Source organism: Oncorhynchus kisutch, linkage group LG11 (genome assembly GCF_002021735.2).
Source record: "Oncorhynchus kisutch isolate 150728-3 linkage group LG11, Okis_V2, whole genome shotgun sequence".
In the NCBI taxonomy this organism is placed as follows: Eukaryota; Metazoa; Chordata; class Actinopteri; order Salmoniformes; family Salmonidae; genus Oncorhynchus; species Oncorhynchus kisutch.
In genome coordinates, this window is record NC_034184.2 from 39,939,880 (window position 1) to 39,958,527 (window position 18,648).

At 45.0% G+C, this 18,648-nt stretch overlaps 1 protein-coding gene and 1 long non-coding RNA gene across 20 annotated transcripts in view; one reads left to right on the top strand and one right to left on the bottom strand.

Moving 5' to 3' along the window:
* LOC109899695 (baculoviral IAP repeat-containing protein 6) overlaps positions 1-18,648 on the bottom strand; it is a 140,948-nt gene that overhangs the window by 39,423 nt on the left and 82,877 nt on the right. For all 19 annotated transcript variants that reach the window (XM_031835772.1, XM_031835763.1, XM_031835766.1 and 16 more), the window contains 2 exons: positions 17,613-17,777; positions 16,346-16,511 (listed from right to left, as the gene is read on the bottom strand). In XM_031835772.1, coding sequence (XP_031691632.1) covers positions 16,346-16,511; positions 17,613-17,777 — 331 coding nt within the window. The remainder of the gene's footprint in view (positions 1-16,345; positions 16,512-17,612; positions 17,778-18,648) is intronic.
* Positions 2,176-5,586, top strand: LOC116376225 (uncharacterized). Its single transcript, XR_004211628.1, has 2 exons — positions 2,176-3,316; positions 4,143-5,586. It is a non-coding gene; the product is annotated as an uncharacterized LOC116376225 (long non-coding RNA).

An 18,648-nucleotide genomic window follows, 5' to 3' on the forward strand; every position in this document is an offset into this window, starting at 1 on the left:
CAATCAGCCTGTTACCAACCCTTAGTAAACTTTGGGGAAAACAATTGTTTGACCAGATAAAATGCTTTTTTACAGTGAACAAATTGACAGACTTTCAGCAAGATTATAGGGAAGGACATTCAACAAGCACAGCACTTGCAAAAATGACTGATGATTGGCTGAGAGAAATAGATAAAAAATATTGTGGGAGCAGTCTTGTTAAGACTTCAGTGCAGCTTTTGACATTATCAATCATAGTCGGCTGCTGGAAACACTTGTGTTATGGCTTTACACCCCCTGCTATATTGTGGAGTTACTTGTCTAACAGAACAGAGGGTGTTCTTTAATGGAAGCTTCGCCAAAATAATCCAGGTAGAATCAGGAATTCCCCAGGCAGCTGTCTAGGCCCCTGACTTTTTTCAATATTAACTAACGACATGCCACTGGGTTTGAGTAAAGCCAGTGTCTACGTATGCAGATGACTCAACACTATACATCAGCTACTTCAGGAACTGAAATGACAGCAACACGTAACAAAGAGCTGCAGTTCGTTTCAGAGTGGGTGGCAAGAAATAAATTAGTTCTAAATATTTCTTAATCTAAAAGCATTGTACTTGGGACAAATAATTCACTAAACCTCAACTAAATCTTGTAATAAATAACATGGAAATAGAGAAAGTTGAAGTGACTACACTTCTTGGAGTAACCCTGGATTGTAAACTGTCATGGTCAAAAGATATCGATACAACAGTAGCCAAGATGCGGAGAAGTCTGTCCATAATAAAGCGCTGCTCTACCTTAACAGCACAATCATCAAGGCAGGTCCTACAGGCCCTAGTTTTGTTACACCTGGACTACTGTTCAGTCGTGTGGTCAATCTCTCCTGGCTCAAAGTGGAGGAGATTGACTTCATAACTACTTGTATTTGTGAGAGGTATTGACATGTTGAATGCGCCGAGCTGTCTTTTTGAACTGCTGGAGCACAACTTGGACACCCTAAAAATACATGCCATCAGAGGTCTCTTCACAGTCCCCAAGTCCAGAACAGACTATGGGAGGGGCACAGTACTACATAGATCCATGAATACATGGAACTCTATTCCACATCAAGTAACTGTTTTATGGAACAGAGGGGACTGTGAAGCAACAAACACATGCATACACACGATTACATACGCACTATATTGTTTACTATAATGTTTTTTTTTTTTATGTATAGCGGCCTTCATTTAACTGGACCCCATGAAGAGTAGCTGCTGCGGGATCCATAATAAATACAAATACACATTACACTTGCAGTATGATCCGTTTTCAAAGCAGAGCCAAATCCTATAGTTAAGTAGTGGACCTTTATGGTCATGGCTTGCTAAGACTCCAAACAGGCTTGCAACCGCGGAGCCGGCCTGAGGACCTTGTATGATTGACCGGGCTGGAAAGGGACTGGATGGGGACGTCAATAAAAATTGAGCCAACACATTCACAAGTAAGATCGTTCGGATGACAGAAAACCTAAATAAACAGTCTTAGTCACATAAACAGGTTAAAGATCATAGAGTGACTGATAACCATATATTATACTTAATTGAAACGTTAAAGTTAAATATCAGGAGGGCAACTCAAATGAAGGAGGAGGAGCGCTGAAGGGCTAGAGTGAATCACTGCTGAGGAAACTTTGATTGGATCATATACGTTGACATACATATAGAAAACACAATCCTTATGGGGAAATGGAGAGTGCACGCTCGTGTGTTTGTCAACGTCACCACAGCACCTCTACATGTTGGATTGGGGAGTCTAATGTATGTAAGGGGGTGATGGCGGACATACTGCATGCTGGTTGGGGTAAGATTTTTGCACACAACATGACAATTTGGTGGTTCAAGGGGAACAGTCCCTCTAGTGAGGATGAGAGAAATCGGGGGGTGGAACAAAAGGTTCCCATGTGGCTCAGTTGGTAGAGCATGGCACCTGCAATGCCAGGGTTCGATTCCCACGGGGACCAGTATGAACAAAGTATGAACATGTACGTGCTCCGGATAAGAGCGTCTGCTAAATGACAAAAAAAAAAAGGGAAAGCGTTACCGTTTTGCTGCTACTGCTTCTCAGAGTAGAGACCCCTGAACATATATTTCTACAACCCCCACTACGCCTCATCTCTTAGCCACGTCCTATTCCTGTCCCCACCCTCCTCTTCTCCAGTCTAGCTGTGCCTGACAAAGGGATAGACTGTGTGCTACGTGCATTCTGCCGCCCTGCTGCGTTGAGGAAGAGGTCGCTTCATCTCTTCTCTACTAAAAAAAAATAAACACAATTTCGTTGGCAGTAATAGCCCCGGTTGTGTGTGCTCAACCAGCTGCCGAGGAAGAGACTGTGGGAAGCTTGAGCGTTCTCCCCTCCCTCCTGCCACAAGGACCCGGCCTCTCTCTCTTTCCGCTTGGTTATGCAATGCACGTCTCTCCCACGGCTTGCACAGGGGACCCGCCACAACACAGCCGCCACCAGCTGCAGGTGCAGACCAACATAGCAACAGCTACGCAGCAGCACTCAGGCTTTCCAGCTCTCTGGGATTTTACTGTTGTACTTGGCTCTTTGGAATACCACTTGCTGAGCGGTGGGCTGTCTGTAGTAGCCGCCGCAAGCGCTAGCGTCTCCAGAGTAACCATGCGCGACTGGGCCTCCGGGTTTCAGCGGCAGGAGATAGAGAGGCGCCTCTGAAAGGCACTAATTGCTCTGCTCCCGAAGGTGGGAAGCAAGAAAGGAGGAGAGAAGAGGGGGCGTGTACATTTGTCACAGAGACTGTGGCGCTCGCTCTTTGAGCTGCTAAGAGGGTCAAAAAAGACAAGAAGAGCTGAGGAGGAGGAAGAGGGGGGCTGTGGTGGAATTTGGAATTGGAAAGAGAGGGGCGGGAGGATGGGAATCATAGTGGGGAGGGAGGGGGAGCGTATGGGGAGAGGGTTTCTCCAAGCCCCCTAGTGCTTCAGCTGTGGTGGAGGAGAACTGAGGAATAAAACAACAAAAGCAAAAAACAGAGACTATAGCGCAACCAACACCAAGGCAGCATTTAACCCAGGGGGTGGCGCAGAGGACTGGAGAATTCATACGGCAAGAAGGGGGTGATTTTTCACAGAGAGCTGTGTCTGCGCAGAGCCACGCACCAAGGCGCAGTTGGGAGCCAGGATCTCCTTTTCCTTTTCATTCCTTCTCTCCGACGCTGGGAGCGAGGCTACGCAGCCAGCCTCCCCCGCTTCCCAGTAATGCAGGCTCCCGTGTGTGGCCATGCTTCCCCACTCAGGACCCAAAAGCATGCTGGATGTCACCCCACTCTTCACGCCGTAGGGTAAGAAACCTTTTTCACCCCTCTTTCTTCAGTTCACCTCCGCCTTTCTAGTCTGTCTCTCTTCGGATGGATGGTAGGAACTGCCTGTTTGAGATTCAGGGGGGGGGGGGGGGGGGCAGCTGTTTCCGCGGGCTGCTTATTGTTGATGGTGTTGTGGCTGTAGCTTTGCGCCGCATGCCTCTCAGCCCTGGCTGGATGTGGCAGTGTCACTGACTGTTTACCTCCCTGTAGATTTCCCTGGGAGGTCTGACACCAGCTAGACCACCGGCGCCATAGGGACAATTACACGGAGTGGTGGGCAGAAAATCATTAACTACCTTTGGCAAAAAAAGGGAGGGAGGGAGGGTGGGTGTAAGGGGCTCTAAATGGGAGCATTAAATTATGCTCGTTTTGACACGTCCAATGTCATTGAACATTTGCGGGGCGTTTAACTTTTGTGTTGCGGCTAGACATTAAGGGATGTTGAATACTAGGATTCTATTGTGGGGGGCACAACAGCTATGGCAATGAATAAACAGAGCATAGGAATTGTTTTGTTCGATCACCATTGATTTCTTCTTGAGGATTCTGTTGGCTAGGCTAGTCGAGGGCTGTTTGGTTCAGTTTTCCCCAGGGCGCCGTATAAAGCACATGTAGAAGAGGACGAGTGGGGAGGGGAGTTGGATGCATCGTAGCAGTGCAGCCTTAAAAGAAACATCTACATTAATTCCCATTATCTTGTGTTCTCTTCATTGTGGGCTTGCGTTGTTTCTTTTCTCTAATGTTTGTGTCTCTGTATGTGCCTATGTCACGTGGGCTGCCTCCTTCCCCCTCTCTCCCTCTGCAGATAAGTGCCAGCAGCACCCCTGCCAGGTTGAGCGAGCATTATGGCCATGGGTCCCACGGTCATAACTATTGAGGAGGTGCGGGCGCTGGAGAGCAAGGAGGAGCAGGAGGAGTCCATTTTGGCCTTGCTGGGCATCGTTGGCACCTTCCTCAACCTCTTTGTCATCGTCTTTGTTTACATATACACTGTCGTGTGACTTAAGCCAGAGTCGGAGTGATCCTTCAAACGACAAGGCACAAATCAAGATTCCTTTTAACCCTAAATCAACATATACTGGATTTGAAATCCAGAGCTCCTCCTCCCCTTAACTTCATACTAGTTAAAAACGACATGAGCAGTTTCCCAACACAGAGAGTGAGGGTGGACAGTTATGTGGAGGAGACGTCTCACAGCCACAAACCAGGGAGATAACAGTGAGCTGGTGGCTACATCAGGACCATAGCTGTGCTGGATCTGGATCCAGGATGGGCAGACAGACATTGGACCAGCCCCAGCCAGGGTTCACTTTCCCAGGCTACAGGCCAGCACAGCCTGGAGTGGAACATCACCTTGGACTCATTGGCGTGAAGAGGGAAACAGTGTTACTGACAAATCTCCTTTGTCAAATGGAATATAAAAACGGAATAAGGGACACTGATGTCACTGGCCTGGATGGTTCAAGGAGCATGGCGTGGAGGAGGCAGTGTATGCAAAGAACACTGGGAAGCCATTACAGATGAACTGTATCACATTGGTAATCACCATATCACATTGGTAATCTTCCGGGTACAGCATTTTAAACTGCTTGGTGGGATGTCACAGCGCACGTTACCCCGGCAATGTGGCTCTGGAGGAGCTTTAATGTAATGTGCTGCTTGCCGTCACATAGGCCACACACGCGCCCACACACACACACACACCCCAAAACCAAAGGGTTAGTCACCGCTTCTCATGATTTGACAGATCACAACAGAGCGATCTCTATTGTCTGTATCTCGCTCCCGGCAAGAACTGATCTGCGAGGAGGGCAGGAGTGGCAATGACTAGGAAACATTTCTATTCCAATTGACCACCTGGGACTTCAAAACCAAACTGGAGATCTGCAATAAAAAGGGAAGTGGAGAGAAAGACCGATAGGAGAGCCTGCGGTGGCGATGAAATCATCCACAGGAGTGGAAAGGACCTTGTGGGCGCCAGAAAGAAAAGCTCCATTCTGCATTTACTGAAACATAAGGCCTGACTTACACTGTCTCTTTCTGCATATTTTTCCACGTTCTGTTCGGTTATTGGGGGGTGGGATAGGGGTGGGGGGACTGACGTATTTGTTCATGTTGATTTCAGGGTAGTGTCAGTAATCCTGTTTCTGTATAAAAAATGTAAAGCTTTTATAAATATATGGATAAACTCTAGATGTACTGTGCTATAGGGAAAATGTAAACAATAAAGTTAGAATGTATGAATTGGATTAGCCTCAAGCCTAATCTATGATGGGTTGTGTGTGAGAATGTATGCATGAGTAAATGCCTGTGAGTATGTGAGACCGAACGCATAGATACCAGTAAGGATACGAGACATACGGTGAAGATGGGTGCGTAACAGGAAGTTTGTCACATATTCAAAGAGGCTGGATGCGGTCTGTATTTTCACCTCTATTCACATGCTTATAGCATGCCTACAACATGTTCCACTAGTTAGATTCCCTCCTACTCAGATTAATATTAGGATTCAGAGAGAGTCTTCAGCTTTCACAGCTCGGTTTCAGATGTGTCGACTGCTACTGCAATCGGAAACGCACATCAGGAACTTGAAATCGTGTCAGTTGCACCTACCTCAATGTGCTGTGTGTGCGAGCGTGTGTATGTGCACATTGTGTGTGAATCAATGGGGTCAAGGACACGCAAGATGAAGTAGCTAGCAAGTACAACCTGGGTAACTACACAAGTGAACAACACACACTGTTAGGACACACCACGTGCTACAAAACCAAAAAGGGTCACTGTAATCAGACCAGGTGCTATTAAATGACATCACGTGCTCGCGGAGGATAATGACAAGAAACACAGCAGCCCAATGAACCTCGGAGCAAAGCACCACTATTGACTCCATCCGCTCCCAGCCCTACTTCCATCTGCCTGTTCCTGAAGCTAGAGTAAGGCTGGGACTGCCTAGGAAACGAGTTCGGCTTAATCCTCATGTGCACAGCATTTGTTCCACAGTGCTCCAGTAATGTCAGAAAGGACAACATGCTTTCAAGGAAAGGCTCTTACGAAGGCAATGCCCTCACCATGATGAGTACTCTTACCACGAGGAGGCCTGCCTGCGATCCATACTTACCGCTGCCCTTACCGCCTTACTGCTAACCCAAAAGGCATATACACCCATATCTACTTCAAAATGGCAATACAGAGAAAATTCCATAGTAGAATAGGCGGCCAGCCGGGGGTAGATTGTCATATGCAAATAGGGGGAGGGGAAGCGTTAATGAATCTGGGGTGGTGAGTCGTTTAGCATTCGCCTTGTGGATCCAGGTCCACTAGGAACATGTCCAGCAGTAGGGACGAGCACTGTAGAAATGTAGTCTAGGTGCTGAGAACTGGAGCAGTATAGGGCAGTCACGATCCCCACAAGGGCCTCTCCATGAGATTATGGGGTCTGGGCCATGAATAACCTGTCCAGCCCCCTCTCTGGAAGCCTCCCTTGTTCAGATGACCCACTACATCAATGTACAGGCCCATTAAACATGGATGGCTTATAAATCACATCTGCGTTTGAAAAGGGTGGAATCGGAACGAAGACAAGAGGGAAGAGTGGAGGAGATGCTAATGCTGTGGAGCTAAGCCTTCTCCGCCCATGGTTTCTGCGCGTAGATAGAAGCACTTGGCCCAAATGCAGCATTCCTCACCCAATGCACCACACAGAGAACGATTCACAAAAGCGTGGACTAGATGCTTGTCCTGTCTAACAAGCTGTTCCTAACATGCTCACGGAGGAACGGTGAGGTGCGGGGGGGGAGGAGGTTCACGTGTGAGGACGGTTGGGTAAAAGGGGAGTGAGTGAGGGGAGAAATAAATGTCATTTTCAATTAAAATAGATTAGTTTCGCAGTGACATTAAAAGGCATTACCTCTCACTAATGGTCTAACTTCCTGTGATGGAGTGTGCGGTGGTGTAATGCGTCCCAAAAGGATTGCCAAGACACCGATGACTAATGTGGAATAATACGCAAGCGGCGCAGCCAAGTTGGAAGATTAGCAGGAGGAATGAGTATGGCCTGAGGCAGATAGACTGAGGGGAGAGGGAGGATGGGAAGAGGGGTAGGCAGGGGCCACACTAAGCAAAGGGACACAAAAGCCCCCCCCTCCGTGTCTCTTAGGAGAGCATGGGAAGGCTGGGCTAAGAAATTCATCACAGCACGGCGGCTATTAGGCAGCACACTGAGGATGAAGAGCATGAATGGAGACAGAGGAGTGTGGTGCTGTAGCCTTAATGATGCTTTTAATGTCATCTAGTGTGTTATCCCTTAATAAAGCTAGTAGCCAGGTTTTTAAATGTATCGACACTGGATGAATGGTGCATGGTATGACAATGGGTTTGGACTGGAGTAGCCCATCTTAATATATTTCAAAAGACAGATTGATGTGTTTGGTGTCATTCCTGAAGCAAAGGTACCGCCACTTTCCCGAAACACCACACAATCCAAGCTGCAAGGACCTAGGCCTCCAGAAAAAAATGTCGCCAAATCATTAAAAGAATATGTAACTGTTTATACAAGTAGGGCTGCAATTTTGGAAGACGGTAATTGGCCAGCCAAATGACCGTGGCCACCGTAATAACCGTTAAAAATAGCAAAAATAAACTCAATTATTTATTGAATTGTATTTATTTTGATACATTCTCCTCCTGACTGCAGGTGCTGCCATAGAAATATAATGAATAGAATGGGCATCCCCATTCAAGTCAATGATGGCATAATGGGTGGACTGGCGGCCATTGCTATTGTACCCATAGGAGCAAAGCAGTAAGTAAAATGTTAAAATACACTACAAGTATGTGGACACCCCTTCAAATTAGTCGATTCGGGCTATATCAGCCACAGCCGTTGCTGACAGGTGTATAAAATCAAGCACACAACCCATGCAATTTCCATACGGAAACATTGGCAGTAGACTGGCCTTACTGAAGAGCTCAATGAGTTTCAACGTGGCACCGTCATAGGATTCCACCTTTACAACAAGTCGGTCTGTCAAGTTTCTGCCCTGCAAGAGCTGTCACGGTCGACTGTAAGTGCTGTTATTGTGAAGTGGAAACGTCGAGGAGCAACAACGGCTCAGCCGCGAAGTGGTAGGCCACACAAGCTCACAGAATGGGATCGCCAAGTGCTGATGCTCGTTAAAATCACTTCCAAGTTCAAAACTTTCACAAAGCAACATCAGCACAATAGCTGTTCATTGGGAACTTTATGAAATGGGTTTCCATGGCTGAGCAGCCACACGCAAGTCTAAGCTCACCATGCGTAATGCCAAGCATCGAGTGGAGTAAAGCTCACCACCATTGGACTATGGAGCAGTGGAAATGCGTTCTCAGGAGTGATGAATCACGCTTCACCATCTGGCAGTCCGGCGAACTAATCTGTGTTTTCCGGATTCCAAGAGAAAGCTACCTGCAGGACTGTAAAGTTTGGTGGAGGAGGAATAATGGTCTGGGGCTGTTTTTCATGGTTTGGTCTAGGCCCCTTAGTTCCAGTGAAGGAAAATTAACGCTACAGCATACAATGACATTCTAGACAATTCTGTGCTTCCAACTTTGTGGCAACAGTTTGTAAAAGGACCTTTCCTGTTTCAGCATGACAATGCCCCTGTGGACAAAGCGAGGTCCATACAGAAATGGTTTGTCGAGATCGGTGAGTAAGAACTTGACTGGCCTGACCTCAATTGGAATGCTGACCGAGTCAGGCCTAATCGCCCAACATCAGTGCCCGACCTTACTAATGCTCGTGGCTGAATGGAACCAAGTTCCCGCAGCAATGTTCCAACATCTAGTGGAAAGACTTCCCAGAAGAGTGGAGGCAGTTATAGCAGCAAAGGGGGACCAACTCCATATTAATGCCCATTATTTTGGAATGGGATGTTTGAGCAAGTGTCCACATAATTTTGGCCATGAAGTGTATGTGCTGTGATTTGTTGATTCAACTCAATATATTGCATGAGCCACATACATTAGCATCTTTTGAATTAACATTCAACATTACCATGGAATTATTGCGTCAGAATACCAGGCAGCCATACTCCAAGTCGGTATTAGATAGAATGTCGCAGCCTGCCCGCCTTGGGGGAAAACAACCCATGGTTACCCCATTGGCTCACTGCAAAAACAACCCTTTTCAAACCAATTTTCTTGTTGAAAGCTTGTTTTAGTCAAAGGTACAACATATCTAAAGATTACTTTTCAACATCGACTGCTCCTGAGCATTCTCACTACTTGTAAAAAATGTAACGTAGGGCTTCCCGCATGGCCCTTGTCATGACGGAGCTAGCAGCTAATGACTGGAATATTAAGCTAGCAAAGACCAACAAACAAAACTGACTATACAGCTACAAGTAGTGAATGGAGTTACAAACGGACTATACTAAACAAGTTCAATATCTTACCTGTGAGGAAAGGTTTTCCACACACATAGCTACGTGTAGCCTACTTGGACACCTGGTCCCCACAATCTCCCACGCCACAGGGCTCTAATTCCCTACATGGGAGAACTGTGAACTATAAATCAGGATTTTTGATCTGGTTACACGTACATTAAACACAGCAGTTGGCGCTTTTACAATGGGGGCCAACGGAAAATAATGTTTCCCCCCCCAATTTGTGGTCGAGGGGAATTCCGTCTCACGACAGAGTATTGCAAGTGTACCCATGAGTTTACCAGTCAAATCGCCAGGTTCCAAGCCCATTCTATTCATTATATTTCTATATGTGCTGCTGCATTGCGGGGGCTTTGCCTTGGCAACCAGACTATTTTGCTTGTTTCAGCAAGTTACGGACTCAAACGCACGGATGCCCGACCATCCCATCTTCAGCTAGCGGTTTGTTCCACACCAAAAGGTTTAAACGGTTATGAAGTTTTCATTTTCATGACCGTCTTCATCCATAACCATCTGCTACATCCATAACCATCTGCCGTTATACGGCAATTGTGCTAGCTTTTTCTACAAGCATCATGTAAAAAACAAAATGTAACGCCAGTGAAGGTAAATGGTAGACAAAATGGAAAGTGAAAGCAGTACATTAAGTAGAAATGAGATGGAGGTTTCAATCCCTCCTTCCAGCAGCATATGACAGTTGATCATTAGTGGCACACTCCTACTGAATATCAAGTCTGCCTCTGTCACCACACCCACAGTTATCAACCTCCCAGGGCTGCCTGCCCCCTGCCTTGCACTTAATGCTTTTTGGAAGGAACACCCCCTCCCCTCCACTCCTCAGCGCAGCACGTTATATAAAAAATTATAAATCTTTTTTTTTTTTTTAAGACGTCAGGAGTGCTTAGGTCTCTTCTCATTTTTATATTACCAGCAACCTCTTGACATTGATTGACAGCTCATGGCTCTGAGGGCTGGCGCCGATACAACAGAGTGAGAGGAGCCCTTGGCTTCCATCAGCGCACACACTGAACCGACTTACACTGACCATACTGCACAGTAGATTCATCACCAAAAACACCATTTGTTATTAAATTGGGTGATAAAACATGTCAATTGAAATATTAGTCCATTTTAAAAGGCAAATGTTTAATCACAACAATGACATAGGAGAAAGGCCAGCGACAATGAAGCGGCAGTAAACATTGTGATTTAATAGCAGACGGCCCCGGCTGCATGTTTGCACACACCACGCTTGAGCGTGTCTGAGGCATTTAAAAGATAATGAGGACCAATTACAATACTCATCTCTTTATCTGCTGTTATTTAATTATGAGACCAGGGGCGCATTAATGCACACCACAACACACATACAGGAACAGACACACACTGACAACATCAGACAAAGAGGCAGTTGCGGTTACATACACAAAGCTATTAGCTACCTCCACCTGATATGCAACTATTATTGAATTACGTTAGAAAGCAAATCCTTCTGAATGGAGGCTACGTTGATACAGGCCTACCTGCCCATTTCAGCTCAGAACAAACGGATTGAGAAGCATAAAATCATTTTAGGGCGAGTCTATGCACCTTGTCGAAATCAAACATGCCAATAATCTGTCCATAGTCAGGGAAGTGATGTCTCCTGCTAAGGGTTCATTATAAGCAAAGTATCTGTAGAGAGAACGCAATGAAAAAGTTTTTTCAAGGTGATTTTATTTCCTTGGTAGTGTGCCAAAGTTGGTAGTGTGCCAACTGTTCTGTTAATATTCATAAATAACTGGACAAAAACATAAGCGAACCATAAAATCACCACAAAATGTGGATAGATCACCACAGATTCTCCTATCTCCACAGATTGTGGATGGATTCTACTATACCCACTAGTGCTTCACAGTATACTCAAACTTCTGTACTTGAACATGAAAAACAGTGCGGTACTAGAAGTTATTACTTTCGGTAATTCTGTCAATTGTGTCTCATGGATCAACTGTCAGCCAATGTCCTCAGAGCGTGAAAGCACTGTGCCTGCTCCAATTTACCTGCACTGGGAGACTGGGCTGCATCATGTTAGCGCCCCATTCATGCTGCACAGAAGTTAGCACACTTGAATAATGTGACACGGCACAAAGAAAAGTAACTGTACGCAAAACAACGCCCATACAGGGAAGAAAACTTTACAATGCAAGAAGATACCGGTAGCTTCAGTGACGTAGCGCAGTTTCACAGCGCAACCCCGCAACGTGGTAGACATTTTGTTCCCTCATGGGGCTGGGGTAATATTTTGCTGTTTAAGAGCAAAGTATCAGCATTCAGACCATGTGAAGGAACCTAATAATAAAAAAATGCAACTGGATTTATTTCAACTCCGTCAGACAACATAAAAGGAATTTCATCTTTACAATTATTGTCCAACAAGTGTTTAAAGGCCATGATTGTTTAAAGGGACATTTCTAATACGTCCAACTTCATATTCATCATCTCTAGCACCATCCCAACACCAACATGCGAAAATTGCGTGTTTCTATGTTTTGTAGTAAAAAAAAATATTTTAAAAATTGTGTTTTCAATGACATCAGTGTGCATCGTGTGATTATAACCAATTTTGATTAGGTATTCCCTGCTAATTGATTGATGCAATTGTAAATACTAATATTCCTCTCTTTTTCACTACAAAACAAACACGCATGTTGAAATTGGGGTGGTGCTGGAAATGAATATGAAGTAGCCTTTTTTAAATTTCGCTTCCAAACATCAGATTTTGCTTTATAGCACTATTACATGCTCCAGGGCTAATTTTGTTAGTATTTTTGGCATGTTTTTCTAGATTTAGAACATAAAACATTTATAGAGCAAACATCCTCACTTCCATCTAGCACGCAAATACTTTAAGTATAGGTGGCAGAACAGTGATTAAAATGTTTTCAGAATATTGACAAAGTACTCCAGTGACGGAGTTGATAAATCCTCAAAATTGACATTTCTGCCTCTAAAAATAAAAAGTTAAATGCAAACATCAGTAAAATGATTCATTTGAAAATCCCCAATAAACACTATTCTATCAGATGACAAACATAATCTGTGTTGATATTTTACAGAGTTGACACTCTTCATTACAGTAGTATATACAGTAGCAATTTTGCTTTTCCTCATATGCTTTATGACTCAAATCTAATTAAATGTAACTCACTTGAACCAAAATTGTCTATCAGGCAGAGGGAGTTGACACTTTAGGGATGTGACCATGATGCCAATATTGTTGTTTGAATCTATCAAAAGTAGAACTTTAGAGACCATGAGTGGTCTTATTAAACTACATTGTAATAAGGACATGAATAAGGGATTCTAACGGTATTGCGGACCCTGCTCATTCCTGATTAATGTAGGATTTTAAACAAATCTGACGGAGTTCACCAAATCTCCAGACACATCTTTCAGGAATCACAGTTCTTTAAAGTCAGAGGGTTATTGCAAGAAACCACATAAGAATTAAATATTGATACATATTATTCTTGCCTCGTGAACGACGTCATTACTGGTTAAAGAGACCGAGCACACACTTATAAAATAAGCTACTTCTATGCAAATGTTGTTGACCAGTATAAGAAAATAAGTCCCAAATGGAAGGGAAACACATTTTCATGTGGATACAGATGACATCCGCCAAAACAAGCTCAATAACGCAATGCATGCACACACTCACTGAATATTCATTCATGTGAACAGGCCTAGGCTACATCTTCATTTATAAATAGAGAACCATTTAAATAAATGATTGTTTTTAACAATAACAAAATGGCAAAGTCAAATGGATTGTATGATTCATTAGTACATACATGGCTGTCTCTGAAAAATGTTGATGTAAAAAAACATTAAAAGGTAATGATATTGAACTCACTATTCCCAACGATTGAACAGAGCAGGAGCCAAGTTTGTCTGGATCATTCTGTAACTTTGGTTTATGCAAGGCTCATATGAAAACAATCCAGAGTCACAGCTGAAGAGACAGCAAACTTAGTCAAGAGCAATGGACTGACCCATCATTTAACTCTGTGTTCAGTTAGCTCTGGGTCAGCCCTCACCACAAGGGACGAGGGATTACCTTTGAGGATTACCATCATATCCTGCTTTCACAGAAAACCTTTTCAGACCCTGATCACATCAGAGTACAGACTCCGCACATAAAGCACTGTAGAATGACGATGGTACATGCTCAGAATAAGAATTACCTTCACTAAACTTTTCTACCACAATACTCGAGGGACAAAAGGTTCTAAGAGTTGCTCGGTGCGGGGAACTAATTATTTCTAACAAAAACGTCTGTTGCATATTAAAATAATATATAACACAGCATAGAGAATGAGATCGTGTAGAGCGGTGGACGCTTCCTATCTATCGTCAGAAGATAAAATGTCATCCAATTTTCCCCATAATAATTACTACCAGACGAAGTCACAAGTAACAAATTGGACAAAATCTATTCGTTCTCGCGCATGAAAAAAACTGAATCATAAGTGGATGGGTATCTTGAAAGCTTGGATTAATATCATTTAAATTGTTTATTGAACTTTATTGGAGAGCATCGACCCCCACAGAAGCAATAGCCATGTTAGAGGAAGATCCTGCAGCTACATCTGTGTGTGGTCTCATCAAGCAAATGATCCCCACACACCACCAGGTTGCCTAGCTGCAGAAAAGACAGTCTTCCAGATGAAAGACCTCATCTAAGGACATCACAATGAAGAAAAAAAGGTTCCCCTACTAATAATTTGCCTCCTTTAGAAACGTCATTCTATTTCCAACACAATATAATGCACTTCTGACTAATTCTTCAACAATGCATTGAGTAGAATAGGAGTCAGAACATCGAAAACAATTGTGAGGAAACGTGCAACACATAAATAGCCTACTACCCTTAGCGTAACATTTGAAAACATCTACAACTATGCGGTCTTATATTCCAGTGGTTCCCAAAGTGTGGAGCAACCCCAAAGGTAAGAAGATAAATTACATTGCACTGGCACACAAACCCAACCCACCTCACCCGAGGAGGACATAACTACAATCACATGTTGTTGGAGACCAGGAGAAGCCATAGATCATGACAAACACACAATGTAAAAAGGGTATCATCTTTCATCATCACCAGTGCTGATACACTAAATCGCCAAAAGTATGTGGACACCTGCTCGTCGAACATCTCATTCTAAAATAATGGGCATTAATATGGAGTTGGTCCCCCTTTGCCGATATAACAGCCTCCAATCGTCTGGCAAGGCGTTCCACTACATGTTGGAACATTGCTGCGGGGACTTGATTCCATTCAGCCACAAGAGCATTAGTGAGGTCGGCCACTGATGTTGGGCTATTAGGCCTGGCTCGCAGTCAGCGTTCCAATTCATCCCAAAGGTGTCCGATGGGGTTGAGGTCAGGGCTCTGCGTAGGCCAGTTTAAGTTCTTCCACATCAATCTCGTCAAACCATTTCTATATGGACCCCACTATGCACAGGGGCATTGTCATGCTGAAACAGGAAATGGCCTTTTACAAACTGTTGCTACAAAGTTGGAAGCACAGAATCGAATGCCATTGTATGCTGTATCGTTAAGATATCCCTTGTGGCAACAGTTTGTAAATCTTAACGATACAGCATACAATGGCATTCGATTCTGTGCTTCCAACTTTGTAGCAACAGTTTGTAAAAGGAACTGTTGCCACAAAGTTGGAAGCACAGAATCGAATGCCATTGTATGCTGTATCGTTAAGATTTCCCTTCACTGGAACTAAGGGGCCTAGACTGAACCATGAAAAACAGCCACAGACCATTATTCCTCCTCCACCAAACTCTACAGTTGGCACTAAGCATTAGGAGTTCTCCTGGCATCCGCCTAACCCAGATTTGTCCGTTGTACTGCCAGATGGTGAAGCGTGATTCATCCCTCCAGAAAACGCGTTTCCAATGCTACAGAGCCCAACGGTGGCGAGCTTTACACCACTGCAGCCGAAGCTTGACATTGCGCATGGTGAACAGTTATTGTGCTGACGTTGCTTCCAGAGGCAGTATTGGAACTCGGTAGTGAGTGTTGCAACAATGGACAGACGATTCTTACACGCTTCAGCACTCTGCGGTCCCACTCTGTGAGCTTGTGTGGCCTAACATTTAGCGGCTGAGCCGTTTCCACTTCACGTTAACAGCACTTAGTTGGCCGGGGCAGCTCTAGCAAGGCAGAAATTTCACCGACTTGTTGGAAGTTGGCATCTTATGACTGTGCCACATTGAAAGTCACTGAGCTCTTCAGTACAGGCCATTCTACTGCCAATGTTTGTCTATGGAGATTGCATGGGTCGTTTGCTCATTTTTATATACCTGTCAGCAACGTGTGTGGCTTGAATAGCCTAACGCACTTATTTGAAGGGGTGTCCACATACTTGTTGCCATGTAGTGTACGTTCAACCTATCAAATTAATTGTTGTGAGATTTGCCATCGACTTTCCCGTTTCATTAAAGGCAAAGCCATCCTAAAGGGGAGTTATCATAACCTACATGGAAACTTTCAACACAAAGTCTAAAGAAGAGTGTTCATTCACCAGAATCGTTGCGTAGGTAGGAGGACATGGCTGGAATGAGGCAGGACTGGCTGAGCAGCTCCTGCAGTACTGTGGGCAGGGCGTTGCTGTTGTGGCCCCTGCTCTCCCCCGTAGGGGACTCTCCGTGGCTCACACAGCCTGCTGGGTTGATGTAGCTGGCCAGCACCTGACAGACAGAACAAGTGGCGCAAACATATACTTTTAGCAACACGTGTAGACCTTAAGGCTGTTTTACAGTTGGTCTAACGATATGTCATGAACATTCTATTCGTCGGCCAACATCAAACTTGTGGTTATGGAAATATAAACAATAAGCCTCTGCATGACATCAGCAGCCCGGTGCTCCAAATAGCATACTTGCGCTATTTTAACACCAATAAACCCATCCTTTTAAAAATGTATTTAGTAAATGTCAGCCGAGCAAGAAAGGTACAAATAATGACCAGAGTATAGCTGACCACGTCTTAACTTTAACAATGAATAAAAAAAGTAGCTATAGGAAAATAAACCCACAACATTATTTACAAGGTAATGATGGCGAGCTTACAGAAAATAGCTTAAGGTTGTGAGTGTTTAGAAATAAAAGTAGGTAATTTTATCATCAACAGAGAATTGTATAATTTGTCCAAAATAGATTTGCTTTTGTTGCTGCAGCAGCCCAGTAACCACGACAACGGACGATGCAACAGTCCCAGAGGTATTCACTTTTTTCCATGTCTGTACGACACAAGGAAACTGGCAGTCTGAGCGACGGTCTACAGACATTCCACCAGAGTATAAATGATGTTTTCACCAGCGACACGTCGCATTCTAATTGTCTACAGACTTGTCGTTATACCGATTTTAAACTTTCTACCCTGAGGTAACTAGACAGTAAGTACTTCTGTAAAGTACGTAAGAGCATAGGGCTCCCGAGTGCTTGAGACGTCACCACAGACACCCTGGTTCGATTCCAGGCTGTATCATAACCGGCCGTGAATGGGAGTAACATAGGGCGGCGCACCTTTGGCCCAGCGTCGGCCGGGATTGGCGGGTGTAGGCAGTCATTGTATATAAGAATTTGTTCTTAACTGACTTGTTAGCCAGTTAACACTTTTATACCATTGGGGAAAACACCCAGGTGCACGTTTCGGTCCATGCCCTAGCACTCCACAGCAGATTCAAATAACCAACTCATCAAGCTTTGATTATTTGAATCAGCTGTGTAGTGCTAGAAGGGGGTGGGGACGGGCAGAGTTTGGGAAACCCTGGCGTAGGGGATTCTTACCTGCAGAAGACATGTGACATGCTCCTCTTCCAGCCTCTGCTTGGTGAGGGCCTGCTCCACGTCCCAGCCTGAGGCAGTGGAGCCTGTACCAAACCCAGTGCCCTTGGCCCAGTACAGCTGCTGCTCCTCACTGGTGCCCCCTCCATGACCACTGGACACCGTTGGCTGGGGACAGACAGAACCAGAGAAAAAGTCATCAGCACAACACAGGAAATCAGCAGGGGGAAAGTTCAGCCTACTGGTCCACTGTGATGACAACATAGGCCTGGACTACAGATAACAGCATTCCATAAGCTCATGAAACCAGCAAAAAATGTTAGCATAGCGAGAGCTAAGAACGTTTAGCCTTCTCGAGATTGCACCCTTTCTGACAGAGCGGCTTTGGCGATCATCAGGCGTGACGCGGCGTGCGATAAAGGTCTATGGCAGGGGCTGTCTGACAAGCGGCTAATGATGCGCTCTCCCAGCGCATCTTTAACGTCGCAGGAACGCTCCCAACGTGCACACAAGCGTTACGGGAATGTTGCCGGCTAAATGGAGCTGCACCTCTGCCAATAGAGATCACTGTCAAGTCTTTCAGTCAACTGGGGCGCAGCGGAGACCATACAGCATTTACAAGTATTTTTTTTTAACAGTAGGTGGGATGAGGCCGCTGGGATTTTTTGAACAGTTCCCTGTATTTTCGGCCATTGTGTGTGTTTTGTATATGGCCGAAGCAGGGCCCAGTCCTGACCCAGCAGTACAGGGGGAGGGGGGGGGGGGTATGCTCACGTCATAAGAGGTTGGAGATTAATCACTGAGCCCTGGAACATCAAATCAGGGAAGAGGCTCACTTTCCCAGATAAAGAGGGATGGGTGTGTGTGTGTGTGTGTGTGTGTGTGTGTGTGTGTGTGTGTGTGTGTGTGTGTGTGTGTGTGTGGACTGACCGTCCGCCGGGCTCTGACCACGGTCTCATCTCCGGCCACATAACTGCCCGCCGCCTCGAGGACAGTCATTACCACTGTGACAGGATTTTGGCCCCGCGCTCAATCTTTA